The sequence below is a fragment of the Octopus sinensis genome, linkage group LG25 (genome assembly GCF_006345805.1).
Source record: "Octopus sinensis linkage group LG25, ASM634580v1, whole genome shotgun sequence".
NCBI lineage: Eukaryota > Metazoa > Mollusca > Cephalopoda > Octopoda > Octopodidae > Octopus > Octopus sinensis.
Genome location: NC_043021.1, coordinates 16,139,124 through 16,157,781, shown reverse-complemented (window position 1 = coordinate 16,157,781; position 18,658 = coordinate 16,139,124). Strand labels below are relative to the sequence as shown.

At 42.9% G+C, this 18,658-nt stretch overlaps 1 protein-coding gene across 3 annotated transcripts in view; it reads right to left on the bottom strand.

Annotated features, from left to right (window-relative positions):
• The window catches only part of LOC115224298 (carbohydrate-responsive element-binding protein), a 229,571-nt gene that overhangs the window by 34,044 nt on the left and 176,869 nt on the right, over positions 1-18,658 (bottom strand). For all 3 annotated transcript variants that reach the window (XM_036513489.1, XM_029795128.2, XM_029795129.2), the window contains 2 exons: positions 18,436-18,542; positions 8,734-8,807 (listed from right to left, as the gene is read on the bottom strand). In XM_036513489.1, coding sequence (XP_036369382.1) covers positions 8,734-8,807; positions 18,436-18,542 — 181 coding nt within the window. The remainder of the gene's footprint in view (positions 1-8,733; positions 8,808-18,435; positions 18,543-18,658) is intronic.

Sequence of the window (18,658 nt, the reverse complement as noted above, 5' to 3'; positions counted from 1 at the left end):
GGTGACAATTCTCATTTACCTGGCGTAACATATGCAGCATGAAAATATATGTGACATTTTCAAGAAAAATATTTTATAGGCGCAGGAGTGGCTGTGTGGTAGGTAGCTTGCTAACCAACCACATGGTTCCGGGTTCAGTCTCACTGCGTGGCATCTTGGGCAAGTGTCTTCTGCTATAGCCCCGGGCCGACCAATGCCTTGTGAGTGGATTTGGTAGACGGAAACTGAAAGAAGCCTGTCGTATATATGTATATATATATATATATATATGTATGTATGTGTGTGTTTGTGTGTCTGTGTTTGTCCCCCTGGCATTGCTTGACAACCGATGCTGGTGTGTTTACGTCCCCGTCACTTAGCGGTTCGGCAAAAGAGACCGACAGAATAAGTACTGGACTTACAAAGAATAAGTCCCGGGGTTGATTTGCTCGACTAGAAGGCGGTGCTCCAGCATGGCCGCAGTCAAATGACTGAAACAAGTAAAAGAGTAAAAGAGTATATAACTCCCAAATAGTATAAATTTGTAAAAAACTGTTCTAATATCAATACCTGCAGGAAAATTAACCATTTCAACATGTTGGGATATAGCGATTTTTCTGGACATTCTAAAAAATGTTCAAAACCTGTTTTAACTTCATGAGAAAGGCTCAAAAGACACAAGACAAACTGACAAAAAAGGATATAATGAAAGAATACATATACACACTATGCATTCTATTACATCCTCTGTGTGTGTGTGTGTGTGTTTAGCTTCAGATTAGCCATTGTTGAACAGGACTTATGATTGCAGACAATCCTGTCGTGGCCATCTCATCTGTTTAAATATCAATGGTTACACTGTCCAATGTAGCTTAATTTATTTAACCCTTTGCATGTCCCGTGTACTTCATGTGATACACTGGATATATTTCCCTGGCATCATCCATGCATCATGTAGGATAAATATTCCCAATTACTTTTCGACCACCAGAAGAACTCGGGACATACGAAAGGAACGCTTTATAGTACTCAGAACTTAAGAAACAAGGGCGAAATAAAAGTACGAAACCAAGCATAGATGTTTCGGACAAACTTGTCGAAATGTTTTGGACACATAAAGGACTGATCTGAGGGGAGTATAAATGCTATTTCTAGCAGGCTGAACGACCTGTAAAGAGTTTCTTTTGTGCATGTTTGTGCTTTCTATGTGGCACCAGCACCTACAAGCCTGCAAGGTTAGGGATGCTCAGCTGGAGAGGGTTGCGGTTGCAAGGGACGAGCCTAAATGCAAGGGCAACCATGCTTTTACTTAGCTTGACGGGTCTTTTCAAACACAGCAAACTGCCAGGAGTATCAGTCCCTTGTTGTTCTGAGATCAAATCCTGCCGATGTCAGCTTTGCCTTTCATCCTTTTGGAGTCAATAATATAAGTACCAGTTGTGTACTGGAGTCAATATAACTGACCCTGAAATTGCTGGCCTTGTGCCAAAATTTGAAATCACTGTTATAATATTTTACACAGCTCAACAAGTACAAGAGATAACTCTTGACGCTTTCAGTCTTATTAGACCTCATCAGTGAAGCATGGACTCAACCAGACATGCTAAAGGAGTGATGAAGGAGAGTCACTAATCACTAAGTGGATGTACAGGGTTGGAGTACAGACCAGAGTGATTAGCATTCTGGTTTCAAAAGGAAAAAAAAAAAGCCTTTTCAAAATAAGTAACTTTCTTAGGAATTGGAATGATTGAAGAAGTAAATATGAACCAATTCACACACACACATACTCTCTCTCTCTCTCTCTCACATACGCACACACTCTCACTCACACACACTCACTCACACGCACACACTTACACATGCACTCACATACACACTCCGTCTCTCACATACACACACACTCTGTCTCTCACATACACACACACTTGTCTCTCTCTCTCACACAGACACACACACACTGTCTCTCACACACACACAGTTTCTCACACACACACACACTGTCTCTCTCTCTCACACACACACACACTCATTTACACACAAACTCTTTCTCTCACACACTCTTTCTCTCTCTCTCTCACACACACTCCACGCAGTGCTTCAAAGACTCTTTTATCTAACAAATCAAGAAATGCAGGGGTTGAAATATCCCCCAAAATAATCTATCATCTGTTATCTCCCTCACTCAATTTCAAGCTCTCTCCCTACAGCCCTTATGATATTATCCCTTTACATCAACAGCTTAACTGACCTGACCCCTGCCTATTTACCACCATCAATTCCCCCCTACAAACACACACACACACCACTCCTCAGAGCACACTTCAGATGTCATTACACACAGTTGGTTCCAGGTTTTTATCACATTCATTAATGCACACAAGACACACACACACACACACACACACGCATACATGCAACTATGCACATACAGACACATCATATGCACACACACACATACAAACCACCACTCTCCATCTGTGTGTGTGTGTGTGTGCGTATGTGTGTGTGTGTGCGTGCATGTGTGTGCGCTTGTGTGTGCATGCATGTGTGTGAGCGTGTGTATGTGTGAGCGTGTGTGGTGTGTGTGTGTGTAATAAACACACTGATTGATATCGTGACTGCAGTATATAACCAAAGTACTTTATTCCTACCAGCCCCTTATCTATCTCCCCCACCCCTCCGACAACCCTCTCACCCCTTGTCCTCTCTGCACCCTCAAATATGGGAGTTCCTCCCCCCTGCACACTGCCACAAGAACTAGCAGGTGATGGGGAATGTTGTAGGGTGGTGTGTGTGTGTTGTGTGTGTGTGTGTGTGTGTGTCAATGTTGACAGTCTTGATGTATTTAACTGAGCAAATGCAGAGGTGTGATGTGTAGGAGGTGGTGGACATGGGAGGAAGGGCAACATACTCCAGGCTGTTAAATAAACACCATATGATGTTATAAGAGAAGTAAGGACTTCTTCACAACCAACACCACCACCACCTCCACTACCGTTAATGGCCATGAGCAGGCACAGCAGTAGCTATGGTGGTGGTGGTGGCCGCGATGATAATGTTTGTAAACCCAATAGCCTAAATTGTAACATTTCTTCTCCCATAGCCAGGCAAGCAACCACCACCATCACCACCCTCAACAAGCAGCAGAGCCCACCAGCCAGCCAGCAAGCCAACATGATCCAAGACAAGCCTCTATGTAGGTCCATTTGCTATAAAAAAAAAATTAGTGGCCCCATTCATTAGGAATGGACACACAAGATAGGTGCCGATGGCCCATCCCAACCCACTCAACACAGGGGTGTAATAGCCTAATTAATTAATAGCAATTTATGTACTGAGTGAGGACTGGCATATCAAAGAATAGACCAAACATTTCCTCTGCATGTCCTAAAAAGGGTAACAAGCGATTGAAAGAGGTTGAGGTAGGATTTGCACTTTGACCTCAAAAAAACCCTCACAAGCAATGACTGCCCAAACAGACCCATGGGTTGGAGGGTTGCTGCCTGAGAGGCGCAAAGGTGTCACATGTGTATGTGTGTTCATGCGCGTGTTCATGCATGCATGTGTTAATGCATGATTATGTGTATTTATGCATGCGTGTTCATACATGTGTGTTCATGCATCTGTATATTAATGCATGTGTGTGTGTGTGTGTGTGTGCTAATGCATGTTTATGCATGTGTGTGTTCATGGATGTGTGTTCATGGATGTGTGCTCATGCATGTACTCACGCGTGTGTGATGTGTGTGTGTGTGTGTGTGTTTACACAGTTCAACAAAATGAAATGAAACTGTGTCCCTCTCATTCACCTCCATACACCTCAATACTCTTTAAACTTTGTTTCAGTCTGCTGAGAAACGTGTGTAACTTCATTGTTCACCAGTTTCTTCTAGTTAATTACCAATGAATTTAATTGAATTATGCATAACACACACACACACACACGATATGGAGAGGAAGTGAAAGATAAAGAAAATGAGAGTGAGAGAGAAAGTCAAGCAAGAAAGAGAAAAAAACACAAAAAAATCATTTTATTTATATTTATATCATCATCATCATTTAACGTCCATTTTCCATGCTAGCATGGGTTGGACGGTTCGACCGGGGTCTGGTAAGCCATGGAGGCTGCACCAGGCTCTAGTCTGATTTGGCAGAGTTTCTACAGCTGGATGCCCTTCCTAACACCAACTACTCCATGAGTGTAATGGGTGTTTTTTACGTGCCACCGGCACAGGGACCAGGGTAGGCTGGCAAACGGCCACGATCGGTTGGTACTTTTGCGTGTCACCGACATGGACGCCAGTCAGGCGGCACTGGCATCTGCCATGTTTAGACGGTGATCTGGCATCTGCCACGTTTGGACGGTGCCTTTTTACGTGTCACCAGCACAGGTGTCTTAACTACAATTTCCATTTGATTTATATATATATATATATATATATATATATATGTATGTATAAAATCCTCATCACTAGATATCCACTTTTCCATGCTTGCATGGGTAGCAGGGAATTTGTTGAGGTAGGATTTTTTCTATGGCTGGATACCCTTCCTGTCACCAGCCTTCACCTATTTCTAAGGAAATATTTCCCTAAAGCCAGACATTTTTACATATACCTGAGTGTGTGTGTAGTGTGTGTGTCAGTGTAAATATTTATTTATAGAAAATAACAATGGTGTCTAGACACAATATAAAACCAAAAAGGAAAAATTCAATTGTCACTAATAGTGACTAAGAGAGCAGGGTAGCACCTATATTGTGTGTTTCTTAAATGGCTTATAAACAACTTCCACGCTGCAGTTGTTTTCGTTCCAGCACACGATCTCAGATCAAGTCACTCGCTATGCAAGTACATCTCCGTAATATATATATAATGAATATAATAAAAGTTAACAATTTTTTTTATCTCTTATTTTGTAAACAAATAATACAATATTATATAAGCATTTTAAGTTGGTGTGCTGGCAGAAACATTAGCACACTGGATGACCTGTTTAGCAGTATTTCATCTGTCTTTATGTTCTGAGTTCAAATTCTACCGAGGTCAACTTTGCCTTTCATCCTTTCGGCATCGATAAATTAAGTACCAGTTGCATGTTGGGGTCGATCTAATCCACTGGCCCTCTCCCCACAAATCTCGGGCCTTGTGCCTAGAGTAGAAAAGAATATTACATAAGCATTTTATAATGTTTCTTTCTTTTCTGGAAACTCGCCACATACTGGTAGCTGATGGCTCGTAGATCGGCGCCGGTCCATGGACCACCACTTTGAGTAGCACTGCTGTAGAGGATCCACTCTGCTAAAGACGCCCAAGGGGCCAAAGTGGTGATGGTGTTAAACCATCCACTGATTAACCCTTTAGTATTTAAATCAGCCATATCCAGCCAAAATATTCTACCCGTTTTATGTTCAAACCAAAATCTGTTCTGGCCTCTCACACCAATCCTACAAGGTTATTCCAAAAATAAATAGGTTACCTGATCAAAACTATGGGAATAAATAAGCATTTGACAGAGTAAGGTGAATGCTAAAGAGTTAAGTCTATCACCCGTCCATCTCGCAAAAATTCCATCCACAACACTTCTGGCTGGCTCCAGGTCATGCTAAGAAGCATATATCCATGGTGCCACAGGGTGGGGTTGAACCCGAAACCACGTGGTTTCCAGGCATGTATGTTAGGGATATGATACTGTTTCAGTTAAATAATTAGAATGATGATGATGATGATGAGTTTTGTTCATTACTGAGGAAGTTCATAAAAAAGTGTGAAGCAATGAGGTATAGTGGGAGTAGGAAGAGAGTAAGTAGTAGGAGGAAATGATGGATGTAAGATAAATGATAGAGAGGAGAGGTCACAGTAGTAGCAGAAAGGCAGGGGTACATGTAAGAGCAGGGGGGGGGAGAAAGGGGAAGAGGAGAGAGGGGAGGGAGAGGGAGTAAGGGAGGAGATAAAGGAGATAGGGAGGAGAATGAGGGGGTAAGAGGTAGAAAGTAATGCAAGAGGTGGGTGAACAAGAGAAAGAGATGAGAAAGGAAAGAGTTAGATGGAGGGAAGAAGAGGAGGAAGAGAGGTGGGGGTGGAATGGGCATAGAAATAAGTGAGCGAGGAAGGGGGGGAGATGAAGATGAGGAAGAAGTAATGTGGTGGTGGTGGTGGCAGAGAGATAAATCCACACACACACACACACACACACACACACACACACACACTGAGAAGTAGGAGGGAGGAGGAGACCATATTGGGAGGTGCAGGTGCAGGAGTGAGAACAAAGGCAAAACAGAAATGGCAGGAGAGGGGCAAAAGGGGGTAAGATCAGGAAGAAGCTATTGAGAAAAGGATGCTGATGAGGATGACCACAATGCCGATGGTGCTGCTGATGATGACGCCAATGATAATGATAATGGTGGTGGTGATGATGATGGTGGTTGTGGTGATTATAATGATGATGACAATAATGCTAATGATGATGATGACGGAGATTGAGAAGATTAAGAAACCAGGAAAAATAATTGAGAAGAAAAAGAAGAGGAGGAGGAGGAAGAAGACTCTACACTGAAGGAGGAGGAGGAATTTTGTGGTGGGGGGAGTAAAGGACCCGCAAGAGGGGGTGAGGGGAGTAGAATGATAAGCAGAAGGGCTGCTGTTTTCTATTGAGGAAGTGGAGCTTTTTGTGTTTGTGTTTTTGTTGTGTGTTTCTCCACTGTACAAGATAAGCTAAGAAGGTTGACCCCCAAAGGTCGTGTCGCGGCACCAAGTGTAGATAGGATGCCAAAAAGATCTGGGCTTCTAATACTGATGTAACAACACACACTGACAACAAGTGTGTGTGTGGTGTGTGTGTGTGTGTGGTGTGTGTGTGTGTGTGTGTGTGTGTGCATGTGTGAGTGTGTGTATGTGTGAGTGTATGTATGTGTGTGTGCATGTGTGAGTGTGTGCATGTGTGAGTGTGAGTATGTGTGAGTGTGAGTATGTGTGTGAGTGTGTGTATGTGTGAGTGTGTGTATGTGTGAGTGTGTGCGCTGAGGATGGGAACTGTTTCAGCTTAGCTAATTAGAATGATGAGATTATAACGGAGAGGATGGGGGAGCGAGCGGAGGGGGGGTATTTTTGATTCAGTCCTACAAACAAACCCCATATAGTGGTGGTGGTGGTGGTGGTGGTAGTGGTGAACGAACATAAATAAATACTGCGACATCAACAATATTGATGAAGAAAGATTGGGAACATCCTTTGTTATAAGGATACACCATTTTTATATATTTCATATATATACATAGATATATACACACACACACACACACACACATATATATATACACACACATAAACAATCACACACATATATACATACAAACACACACATATATAGATGCATACATACATACAGCAAGAGCTGTATGGATTCCCTGCAGCAAAAGGAAAACAAACCTGTCCTGTTCCCTATTCTCTAAAGTAACCCTTCACAATTAAAGGTGGTCTTAGCCCAGCAAGCTGTGTGGCACTGTCAACATTTTAGGTTCATTAGATAGGAGACTATCGACATTTTGAGTTTATCACTAAGGGGACCGTCAATATTTTGGGTTTATTACAAAGGGGACTGTCAACATTTTGGGTTCATCACATAGGGAAATATCAAAATTTAGGGGTTTATCACAAAGGATCTGTCAATACTTTTAGTTATCAAATAAAGTCTAGTATCAGTTGGAGCTTATTATTTAAAGATCAACTGAACACAGCTTCCCCTGGCCTGTAACAAAACCACTAGCAGCCTCAACCCTTTAGCATTCAGTTTATTCTGTCAAATGTAATTCCTATTTATTCAAAGTGTTTTTGAATTAATCCTGCTTATCTCGTGGCTTTGAGATTTCAATGATGTCATCATCATCATCATCGTTTAACGTCTGTTTTCCGCTCTAGCACGGGTTGGACGGTTCGACCAGGGTCTGGGAAGCCAGGGGCTGCACCAGGCTCCAGTCTGATCTGGCAGAGTTTCTACAGCTGGATGCCCTTCCTAACGCCAACCACTCCGCGAGTGTAGTGGGTTTCCTTTTTACGTGCCACCTGCACAGGTGCCAGGGGGGTTCGGCATCGGCCACGATCGGTTGGAGCTTTTAACGTTCCATCGGCACGGGAGCCATCCAAGGCGGCGCTGGCAACGGCCACGTTTGGATGGTGCTTTTTATGTATTTGTTTATTTTTATGATGACACTATAGGGTAGGTGTGAGAGGCCAGATCTGGTAAGCTTGAACATAAAAGAGGTAGAATATATGGGCTGGATATGGCCGGTTTAAATGCTAAAGGGTTAAGGGGTGCTGAGGGCATTACATGATTTCAACCCTGATATGGACAAAGAGATAAATAAATATAAAAGCATAAAGGATAAAGATGCCCTTCGGTCATGAAGGGCCATGGGATTGCACTTAGGAAGTTCCCCTCCAAGGTACAAGTCCAGGCAAGGTTTTTTATGGAAGACCAGCAGTCATCCATGCATACCAGTGTCCCCTTTCCATGCCACTGACGTTATCCAAGGGAAAGGCAAAGGGGCCGATACGGCTCGGCACCAGTGACGTCACAACTCATTTCTACAGTTGAATGAAATAGAACAACATGAAATGAAGTGTCTTGCTCAAAAACACAACACACAGCTCGGTCAGGGAATCGAACTCACAACCTCATGATTGACAGCCCGACACTCTAACCACTGAGCCATACACCTTCACATAAAAACCTAAGTAGACAAATAAAACTTACTTCAGTTCTCTTGTGGCTGTCATCAGGCAAAGGATTGGCAAATTGGCAAACAACAGGCTTCTTATTCTGAATATCTGTAAAGAGAAGCAAAAAAAAGATATACCTCCTATTATAAATTTGAGTGACGTTTCTCTGTCCGTTATGGTTTTATGTTCGTTAACTCCTGCTTTGGCAGATACAGGTGGGGGTAAAAAAAGAAAATCAGTCGGTAAGGGCTTGCTGCTGGATAAGACAGGCCCAGGATGCAGGTAAGACCTCGAGACATAATCCTCTCAGTTGGCACATAATCTTCGATCCTCTTTTGCACCAGCAGGGTTGACTGAAGGTCACAACCTTAGGGTCAACTCTATTCCCCGCAACCCCCAAATAGAATTGGTCTTAGGATATAGCTGTAACTTGAGGCCTTAATGTTCCTGTACTGGTACCAATTTCTCAGTTCTATAAGCCAATATTGAAGCAACCTTTTTGAACCTACAGAGTAGCAACCCAGTATCAGGTTTATTCTTTTATTTGATACAGTCATTTGACTGCAGCCATGCTGGAGCACTGCCTTCAGTTGAACAAATCGACCCCAGGACTTATTCTTTGTAAGCCTAGTACTTATTCTATTGGTGTCTTTCGCCAAAACACTAAGCTACAGGGACGTAAACATACCAACATCAGTTGTCAAGCAATGGTGGAGGGACAAACACAGATATACAAACATATATATATATATATATATATATATATATATATATATATATGATGGGCTTTTTTCAGTTTCCATCTACCAAATCCACTCACAAGGCTTTGGTCAGCCCGAGGCTATAGTAGAAGACACTTGCCCAAAGTACCACACAGTGGGACTGAACCCAGAACCATGTGGTTGGTAAGCAAGCTTTTTACCACACAGCCACGCTTGTGCCTATGTTTGTTTATAAAATTACTGTCATCCTCATCATTGACGTTATCGCTAGTGGAATCAACACTATCATGTCACCCATCTACATTATCGTATCAAAATCATCAGATTTATCATTGTAATAATCCTTTCTACAAAAGCAGTGGTTCTCAAGCAGGATCGATATGGCCCCTGGGGAGTCATGTTCCCTGGGGATCCATATGGCCCCTGTGAATACATATGCCCCTGAGGATCCATATGGCCCCTGCAGGGGTGGGGGTGGGATGGAGGAGGGCTATATAAAATTTTGTTGTTGAAATTTTTGTTCAATAAACAGGTTATATTTCTGCAAGATACAAAATTATTTGAAGTTTTTTTTAATATTTTTATACAATTGCTAATAATCTTTAAATCATGAAAATATGATGGGAGTTCTTAGACATCTAATGGCTATGAGGGTTCCACTCTCTGAACGAAAGAGGTATCAAAGGGGTCTGTAGGCAAAAAAAAGGGTTGAGAGCCACTGTACTGAAGGAACAAGGCCTGATCCAGCAATGATTGGCAGAAACGTTAGCACGCCGGGTGAAATGCTAAGCGGTATTTCGTCTGCCGTTTCGTTCTGAGTTCAAATTCCGCCGAGGTCGACTTTGCCTTTTATCCTTTCGGGGTCGATTAAATAAGTACCAGTTATGCACTGGAGTCAATATAATCGACTTAATCCGTTTGTCCGTCCTGGTTTGTCCTCTCTGTGTTTAGCCCCTTGTGGGTAGTAAAGAAATAGATATCATCACTATCATCATCATCACTAGCATTATCCTTATAATACCACTGGTATCATCATCAGCAGCAGCATCACTATCGCACTCAATACAGTCACAATCATATCAACACTACCACCACCACCACCACTGCTATAATCACTAACATCACCATCACCTTTATCACTAGCCTTATCATCCTAGCAGCATCAGAAGCAGCGACATCGCTATCATGTCGGCCACAACTGTTATATCAACACTATAACAACCACCACCACCACCACCTCCTGACTTCATCACCATCCATCACTAGGCATCATTATCCTCTTCGTTGTCACCCGTTGTAAAGAAACTGTAACGGAAGAATGAATAATCTGAGTCGATGGTCGATAACTCACTCGGAAATGGTTGGTGTCGGACAAGAAGTGATTACTAACTCACAACAGCAACGACAACAACAACAACAAATAAACCCACGATAACAAAACCGCAGAAACAAGCATCCCTTGGAATCATATTTCAAACAAGATCAAGAGGAGGAAGATCCCTCCACACACAACCTCCATCACATCCACCACACTCAAGAAATAAATCACTTCCTTGAGAGATTGTTGCTGTTGTGTGGACAATTACCACAGGCATCAGATTCCACCCAATTACAAGACAATGGGTCTGAAGGAGTCATTTGTGTTGGTGGGTATTGAAGACCCTGGTATTAGTAGAGTGGTTTCCGCTGAGCACACACACACACACACACACACACACACACACACACATACACAGAGTTCTTAGTATTGTTCTGGTTCCCACTGAAGTGTTCCAAAAGATACTAATTAAAACACTTCAGCCACTGTATATTGCTGTTATCTAGTTATGGTCAATGGTAAGTGATTAAAGTAGTCTTTAAGTGTGTGTATGTGGGTGGGTGGGTGCATGGGTATGAGTGGACAAAGATGTGATACAAAGATAGAGGAGTGAATAGATCGTCATCATCCTTTAATGCCCCCTTTTCCATGCTGGCATGGGTTGGATGGATTGACAGGAGCTGACGAGCTGCACCAGGTTCCAAGTGTCTGTTTTACCAAGATTTCTACAGCTGGATGCCCTTCCTAATGCCAACCAGATAGATACACAAAATAGACAGATAGACGTACAGACAGACAGTACTGTGTGCATGTGTGAGTGCACATACATGCACACACACACACAATGAAGGAGATGCTGTTAATCATCATCATCATCATCATCGTTTAACATCCGCTTTCCATGCTAGCATGGGTTGGACGGTTCGACCGGGGATCTGGGAAGCCAGAAGGCTGCACCAGGCCCAGTCTGATCTGGCAGTGTTTCTTCAGCTGGATGCCCTTCCTAACGCCAACCACTCGTGAGTGTAGTGGGTGCTTTTTACATGCCACCTGCACAGGTGCCAGATGAGGCTGGCAAACGGCCACGATCAGATGGTGCTTTTTACGTGCCACCAGCACGGGGTCCAGACGAGGCTGGCAACGGCCACGATCGGATGGTGCTTTTTACATGCCACCAGCACAGAGGCCAGTCGGGGCGGCACTGGCAATGGCCACGTTCAGATGGTTCTCTTACGTGCCCCTGGCACTGGTATCTCAGCTACAATTTCCATTGATGTTGATCGATTTCGATTTTGATTTTCACTTGCCTCAACAGGTCTTCACAAGTAGGGTTTGTGTCACCTTGAATAACATGAATTCCTGCGGGAAAAACATGTTGCAAGGTGGACCTTGTGGAATAAACACAATATGATTGAGAGAAGAGAAGATGAGACAAGGAATATGAAGGCTTGAATGAGTGGAGATACCATTAGAAAAACCACCGCTGAGGAGCAAAAGGGACTGAAAAAAGGGCAGTGAGAGGACACAGCACATCTTTGGGCTGGAGGCTGGTGTCTTGATGAGCAACCCCTTGTTAATCAACCAGGTGGATATTTTCTCCAGGATACAATCTAGGTCTACTCAGACCTGGGGTAGCAGGGTCAGGATCCCAGCTATAGCTTAATTAAAATATCATAGAACTGGCTCCAAAAGAAGGCCACTCACAAACACACCAATGGAGCCAAGGCAGATGAAGCCCTTCAGCTCTTTTGGGACTCGTCCAAGAGAAGGTAATTCCATACAAATCATGCATCCTTATAATTACTAGGCTCTTGTTGCACCAGACCAATACAAGCTGGAAGGATGAGAGAGTGTGACTGGTTCGGCACAAACCATTTCCACTAAAATAAGCCCTGCTACCTTGATGTTAATTTATTTAGTATTCAAAAAAAAAAAAAAATGGTTAAGGGATTAAACTCCTAAAGGAAAGCTGGAGCAGGGAATCTGGAGGCAGATATGCATGATTATACTTAACCAATATCTGGGATCCCCTTTGGCTCCATGGATGTTGCAAACATACCGACTTGCCTTTCCTTTATCCTGTATCTATGAGTGGAGAAAGGGTAGGTGCACCTCACCGATCGATAAACAGACAGACTGATAAAATAAACACCAAACGGAAAAATGATTAACTCCCAGGGTCGATATGATTGACTACCACCTGTAAGGGTTGTGTCACCTTAGAATGGACACAAGTCTACTGAGAAAAACTATTTAGAAAAAAACACATATATAAATAAAAATAGAGATTATAAGAATTTTAACTCTGAAATAGGTCGACAACTTGTTACTGCCGGCCACTTTCCTCTAAGACCAACACCGGTGTGTGTGTGGGGGGTCCTTGGAGTCTGAATTTTACTCATACTTGACTTGAATTGAAACCTGACATCATCTCATGAACTGGGTGGATGGTGATGGTGGGGTTAGTGAGGGTGGTTGTGGAGGTGCTGGTGACACATTTAATTTTTTCACACACTTTTTTTTGTTTGGTTTTCAAAAACCATTTCCAGAGAGAGAGAGAGAGAGAGAGAGGAGAGAGAGAGAGAGTGGGGGGGGCAGAAATGTTTCCCAAACAGCCTAATAAATAATTAGGGTTATACTTGTATTATTTCCTAGTGGCTGCTTGGGGTGGGGATCAAGGGCACTGCCTGTTGTTGCTTGATTCTTGTAAGGGGTGCAGTGGGGAGTGACTAAAGTGTTTTGGGAGACTAGAAGCAAAACCTGATTTCCCACCACCATCATCGCCAGCAACTACCACTAACACCCTCATTCACCACCACTATTGGCAACTACAACCACCTACACACCCACTCACCACTATCAACTACCTATTTCTGTACTACCCACAAGGGTCTAAACACAGAGAGGACAAACAAGGCCAGATTCACGGATTAAGTCAATTATATCGACCCCCCAGTCCAAAACTGGTACTTATTTAATAGACCCCGAAAGGATGAAAGGCAAAGTCGACCTCGGCGGAATTTGAACTCAGAACGTAGTGGCAGACAAAATACGGCTATGCATTTCGTCCGGCGTGCTAACATTTCTGCCAGCTCAACTACCACCACCACCATCATCATCATCAACACTCACATTTACCACTACAATCCCCACTGCCATCACTAAGCCACACCGTGTACATTATGATTAAGAATTTATCCTACACACACACACACATACACATAATAATATTGCTCTAAATCTGTGCATGATTACATCTGTGTTTACATCTAACAATCTGTTGACCCTTCCTCCTCCCACCACACACCACACACACACACACAGGTTTGTGAGTACAAACAAAAGAAAGAGTACTAAATACATTATTAGACATTATTTGTTACTTGCAGAAATTGAGAAACTCGGAGTGACAATGAAGCTGGTTATCATCATCATCATCAACAACAACGCAAACACTAATAGCAGTATTTTAATGGCCCCTTTTCCAAGCTTGTCCAGGTCAGATGGAGTTTACTGAGGCAGATTTTTGCTATAGCTGGAAGCCTTTCCTGTTGCCAACCCTCATGCTTCCAAGGGAGGTAATACTTTTAAGAGACCAGACATGCCTTCACAGAATATTGGAAATGAAGAACACAGCTTGCATGAGAGTGACACTCATTTACATCTACCAGGCAATGTCATGGAAAAGACAGATACAAACACACATGCGCATGCATGTGCACACATACACACACACACACACAACACACACACACACACACACACACACGCACACACACACACATGCATGCATGCATGATGGGCTTCTTTCAGTTTCAGTCATACAAATCCACTTGTAAAGCTTTGGTCAGCCTGGGTCTATTGGGCGAGCTGGCAGAAACGTTAGCACTCCGGGCGAAATGCTTAGCGGTATTTTGTCTGCCGTTACGTTCTGTGTTCAAGTTCCGCCGAGGTCGACTTTGCCTTTCATCCTTTCAGGGTCGATAAATTAAGTACCAGTTACGCACTGGGGGTCGATATAATCGACTTAATCTCTTTGTCTGTCCTTGTTTGTCCCCTCTGTGTTTAGCCCCTTGTGGGCAGTAAAGAAACAGCTATTGTAGAAAAACACTTGTCCACAGTGCCAGGTGCCCCACAGTGAGACTGAACTTGGAACCATATGGTTGAGAAGCTAACTTCTTAACCACACAACCACACTTACGTCTTTTGAAGGTAACAAAAAAAAAAAAATGGTCCTATACATGATGGGATGCGTTTTATTGAAATGAATTCTTTCCTATTAATTTCCTAAGTTTTAACCTAACAACTGTTGGTCTAAAACAAGGCAAGACATAGTTTTCTAACAAACGGAGAGGATTTGGTGCCAAGTGATATCCCACAAGGGCAAAAATTTATAATTGAATGTTGAGAAAACCTGTTTTACACAGCAGTTCATATGGGCAATTAGTTAATGTAACCATAGTGATTTGTTACAAATTGTTGACCTTGTAACCCCAGCTGACTAACACACTTACCAGAGCCAGCCAACTGTGACCAAGAATTCAATATATTGGACAGTATTTATACATTATTGATGGATATTGATGACTGTGTTGATTTTTAGGTAACACATTTACACAGTTATGGAAGTATATAGTTTTAAAAAAAAAAAAAGAAATATCACACAACTTAGTTTCTGTTCTGTTAGCATTAAAAAAACGGGACCAGAAACCAGGTATACTATGTCATCCGTTCAGAAACAGGGCTAACAAGTAAGGTAACCAGTTGTTTACAGAAAAGAAGGCCAGATCTTTTCTGTCTGGCTGCACCAATAGAAATTTCAAAGTTTAGTGAAAGTTTTCAAATTTGATGTATCGGGGTAATTTTCCATACTGAATCTCAGGAGATGGTTCACTTTTTTTTTTTTTTTTCCCCACTGAAAAGTTTTTTTTAAAAGAAGTTACAGAAGTTTAAAGTTTGATCATTTTTACCCAATCAGAAAACAGGATTTGGAAGCTGACATTTTGTGTGTGACTGCACGTGTTGTCAACTGTAAACAAATTAAACATTGGTGGAATTCTCTATATACCCAGGTTTTCACCACTCACTTCCCCTCCTCACTCCCTAATCACGCTTCTTTGGCAATATCCTGCCACTTATGTTATGACCTTTGAACCCCCAAGTGTATGCCCTGGCACTTGCCCCCATCTGTATCTCTCTCTGCCTTTACTCAACCATCCCATTTATATTCTGATCCCTGTACCTTGTGGGTATGCCTGGCACTCTTGCCACCATCTCTATCCTGCTCTCTCCCACTCTCTCTCTCTCCTGTAATTCCCTCAGGTTGGGTAACCATGGATCTCCTTTGCGGCAGCACACCTGTTTCTGCCCTCATTCCTGATCTCTCTCTCTCTCTCTTTCCAGCCAGGTAACCTTGTACCTCCTCTACAGCAACACACCTGTTTCTGTCTCTGTCTCATTATAACCTTTCATCATCTGACACAAGATCATCTCCTCCAATGCCCCTTCCCTTCTCAAAAGATTTCTGTCTTGATGACCCTGTCAGTGCCGGTGCTATTTAAAAAGCATCCAGCCTACACTGTAAAGTATTTGGCATTTGGAAGGGCATTCAGCTGTAAAAGCCTTGCCTGTGCTTGTATCTTATAAAAAGCACTAAGTCTACTCTGCTGGGTGGTTGGTGCTAGGAAGGGCATCCAGCTGTAAAAGTCCTGCTTAAACAGTCACAGAAGTCTGGTGCAGGCTTCTACCTTGCCGGCTCCAGTCAAACTGTTCCACCCATGCCAGATTGGAAGGCAGACTGCTTTCTCGATTGCTTTGGTGATTGGTAACATTCAGGTGAGGTTATTACAGAAGCAGACAATCTCTGTCTCTCTTGCTGGGTAATGTAAGCTAACACCTTGCTGTATTAGTATAAAATTCATTCATGCTTATTTAAAAATTAAAAAAAAGAAACCATGTTGAATGAGAGGTGGGACAATGATTATACATAAGGTAGTCACCTTCAGAAGTTGTCACATGTACAGGTGTTGCATAAAAAAAAATCATATCCATATCTTTAATCATCAAATGACCTCATTTAAAAAAAAAAAAAAACATGTAAGCACTCAAATAAAAAATAGAAAAAGGAAAGGCGCAAGAGACATTGTAGCTAACTTTGTTGTTTAGTCCCAGGTCAGTTGCAGTCAAGCAGACTTAAGACCTAATGTGTTCCCACTGTAACAGTCAAAAGGGATTTTGTTGTTGTTGTTGTCAATTTCTTAGGGAGGGGGGCCCTATTTTTTTTACATATTTCTGTGAGGTGCAGGCATGGTTGTCCGTGAAAAACTTCACTTGACGAGAGTGTGAGTGAGAGAGTGCATGAAAGTATGCGTATGTGTGTGTGTGAATGTATGCATGTGAGAGGGTACTTGTAAGAGTGAGTGTGTGCGTGTGTGTGAGAGAAAGAGAGAGAGAGAGTGTACATTGTGTAAGAGTATGTGCAAGTGTGTGTGTGTGTGTGTGCATGGTGGAGTGTGTAAGAGTGCAGAAGTGTGTGTGTGTGTTGTGTGTGTGTGTGCATGGTGGAGTGTGTAAGAGTGCAGAAGTGTGTGTGTGTGTGTGTGTGTGTGTGTGTGTGCATGGTGGAGTGTGTAAGAGTGCAGAAGTGTGTGTGTGTGTGTGTGTGTGTGTGTGTGTGTGTGTGTGTGTGCATGGTGGAGTGTGTAAGAGTGCAGAAGTGTGTGTGTGTGTGTGTGTGTGTGTGTGCATGGTGGAGTGTGTAAGAGTGCAGAAGTGTGTGTGTGTGTGTGTGTGGCATGGTGGAGTGTGTAAGAGTGCAGAAGTTGTGTGTGTGTGTGTGTGTGTGTGTGTGTGTGTGTGTGTGTGTGCATGGTGGAGTGTGAAGAGTGCAGAAGTGTGTGTGTGTGTGTGTGGTGTGTGTGTGTGCATGGGGAGTGTGTAAGAGTGCAGAAGTGTGTGTGTGTGTGCATGGTGGAGTGTGTAAGAGTGCAGAAGTGTGTGTGTGTGTGTGTGTGTGTGTGTGTGTGTGTGTGGCATGGTGGAGTGTGTAAGAGTGCAGAAGTGTGTGTGTGTGTGCATGGTGAGTGTGTAAGAGTGCAGAAGTGTGTGTGTGTGTGTGTGTGTGTGCATGGTGGAGGTGTAAGAGTGCAGAAGTGGTGTGTGTGTGTGTGTGTGTGGTGTGCATGGTGGAGTGTGTAAGAGTGCAGAAGTGTGTGGTGTGTGTGTGTGGTGCATGGTGGAGTGTGTAAGAGTGCAGAAGTGTGTGTGTGTGGTGTGTGTGTGTGTGTGTGTGTGTGTGTGTGTGCATGGTGGAGGTGTAAGAGTGCAGAAGTGTGTGTGTGTGTGGTGTGTGTGTGTGTGGTGCATGGTGGAGTGTGTAGAGTGCAGAAGTGTGTGTGTGTGTGCATGTGGAGTGTGTAAGAGTGCAGAAGTGTGTGTTGTGTGTGTGTGTGTGTGTGTGTGCATGGTGGAGTGTGTAAGAGTGCAGAAGTGTGTGTGTGTGTGTGCATGGTGGAGTGTGTAAGAGTGCAGAAGTGTGTGTGTGTGTGTGTGTGTGTGCATGCACGTAAGTGTATGAGTGTGTGTGTGTGTGTGCCTAGAGTAGAAAAGAATATTTTCTTCTTTTATAAAATTATTCAGACCCCAGAGGGGACCACCTTGCCTAATAAAAGGTGTGGATGTTTAAGGGTTTACTTACATTGCATGAACCATTCTCTCCAGATAATGTTGTTGAGACGAACTATCTCCTTGCCTCGCAATCTCATACCTTTGAAAGGTTTCCATTTTGGAGACACGATCTTCCCACTGCAAGAACACAAAATGAAAAGAAAAAGGGAAATAAGAACCACTGAAGTTGAACAAAACAAGAAACAAAAGAACAACAGAAAAAATTTTTTTAATTCCTCAGGACCTTAACTCTG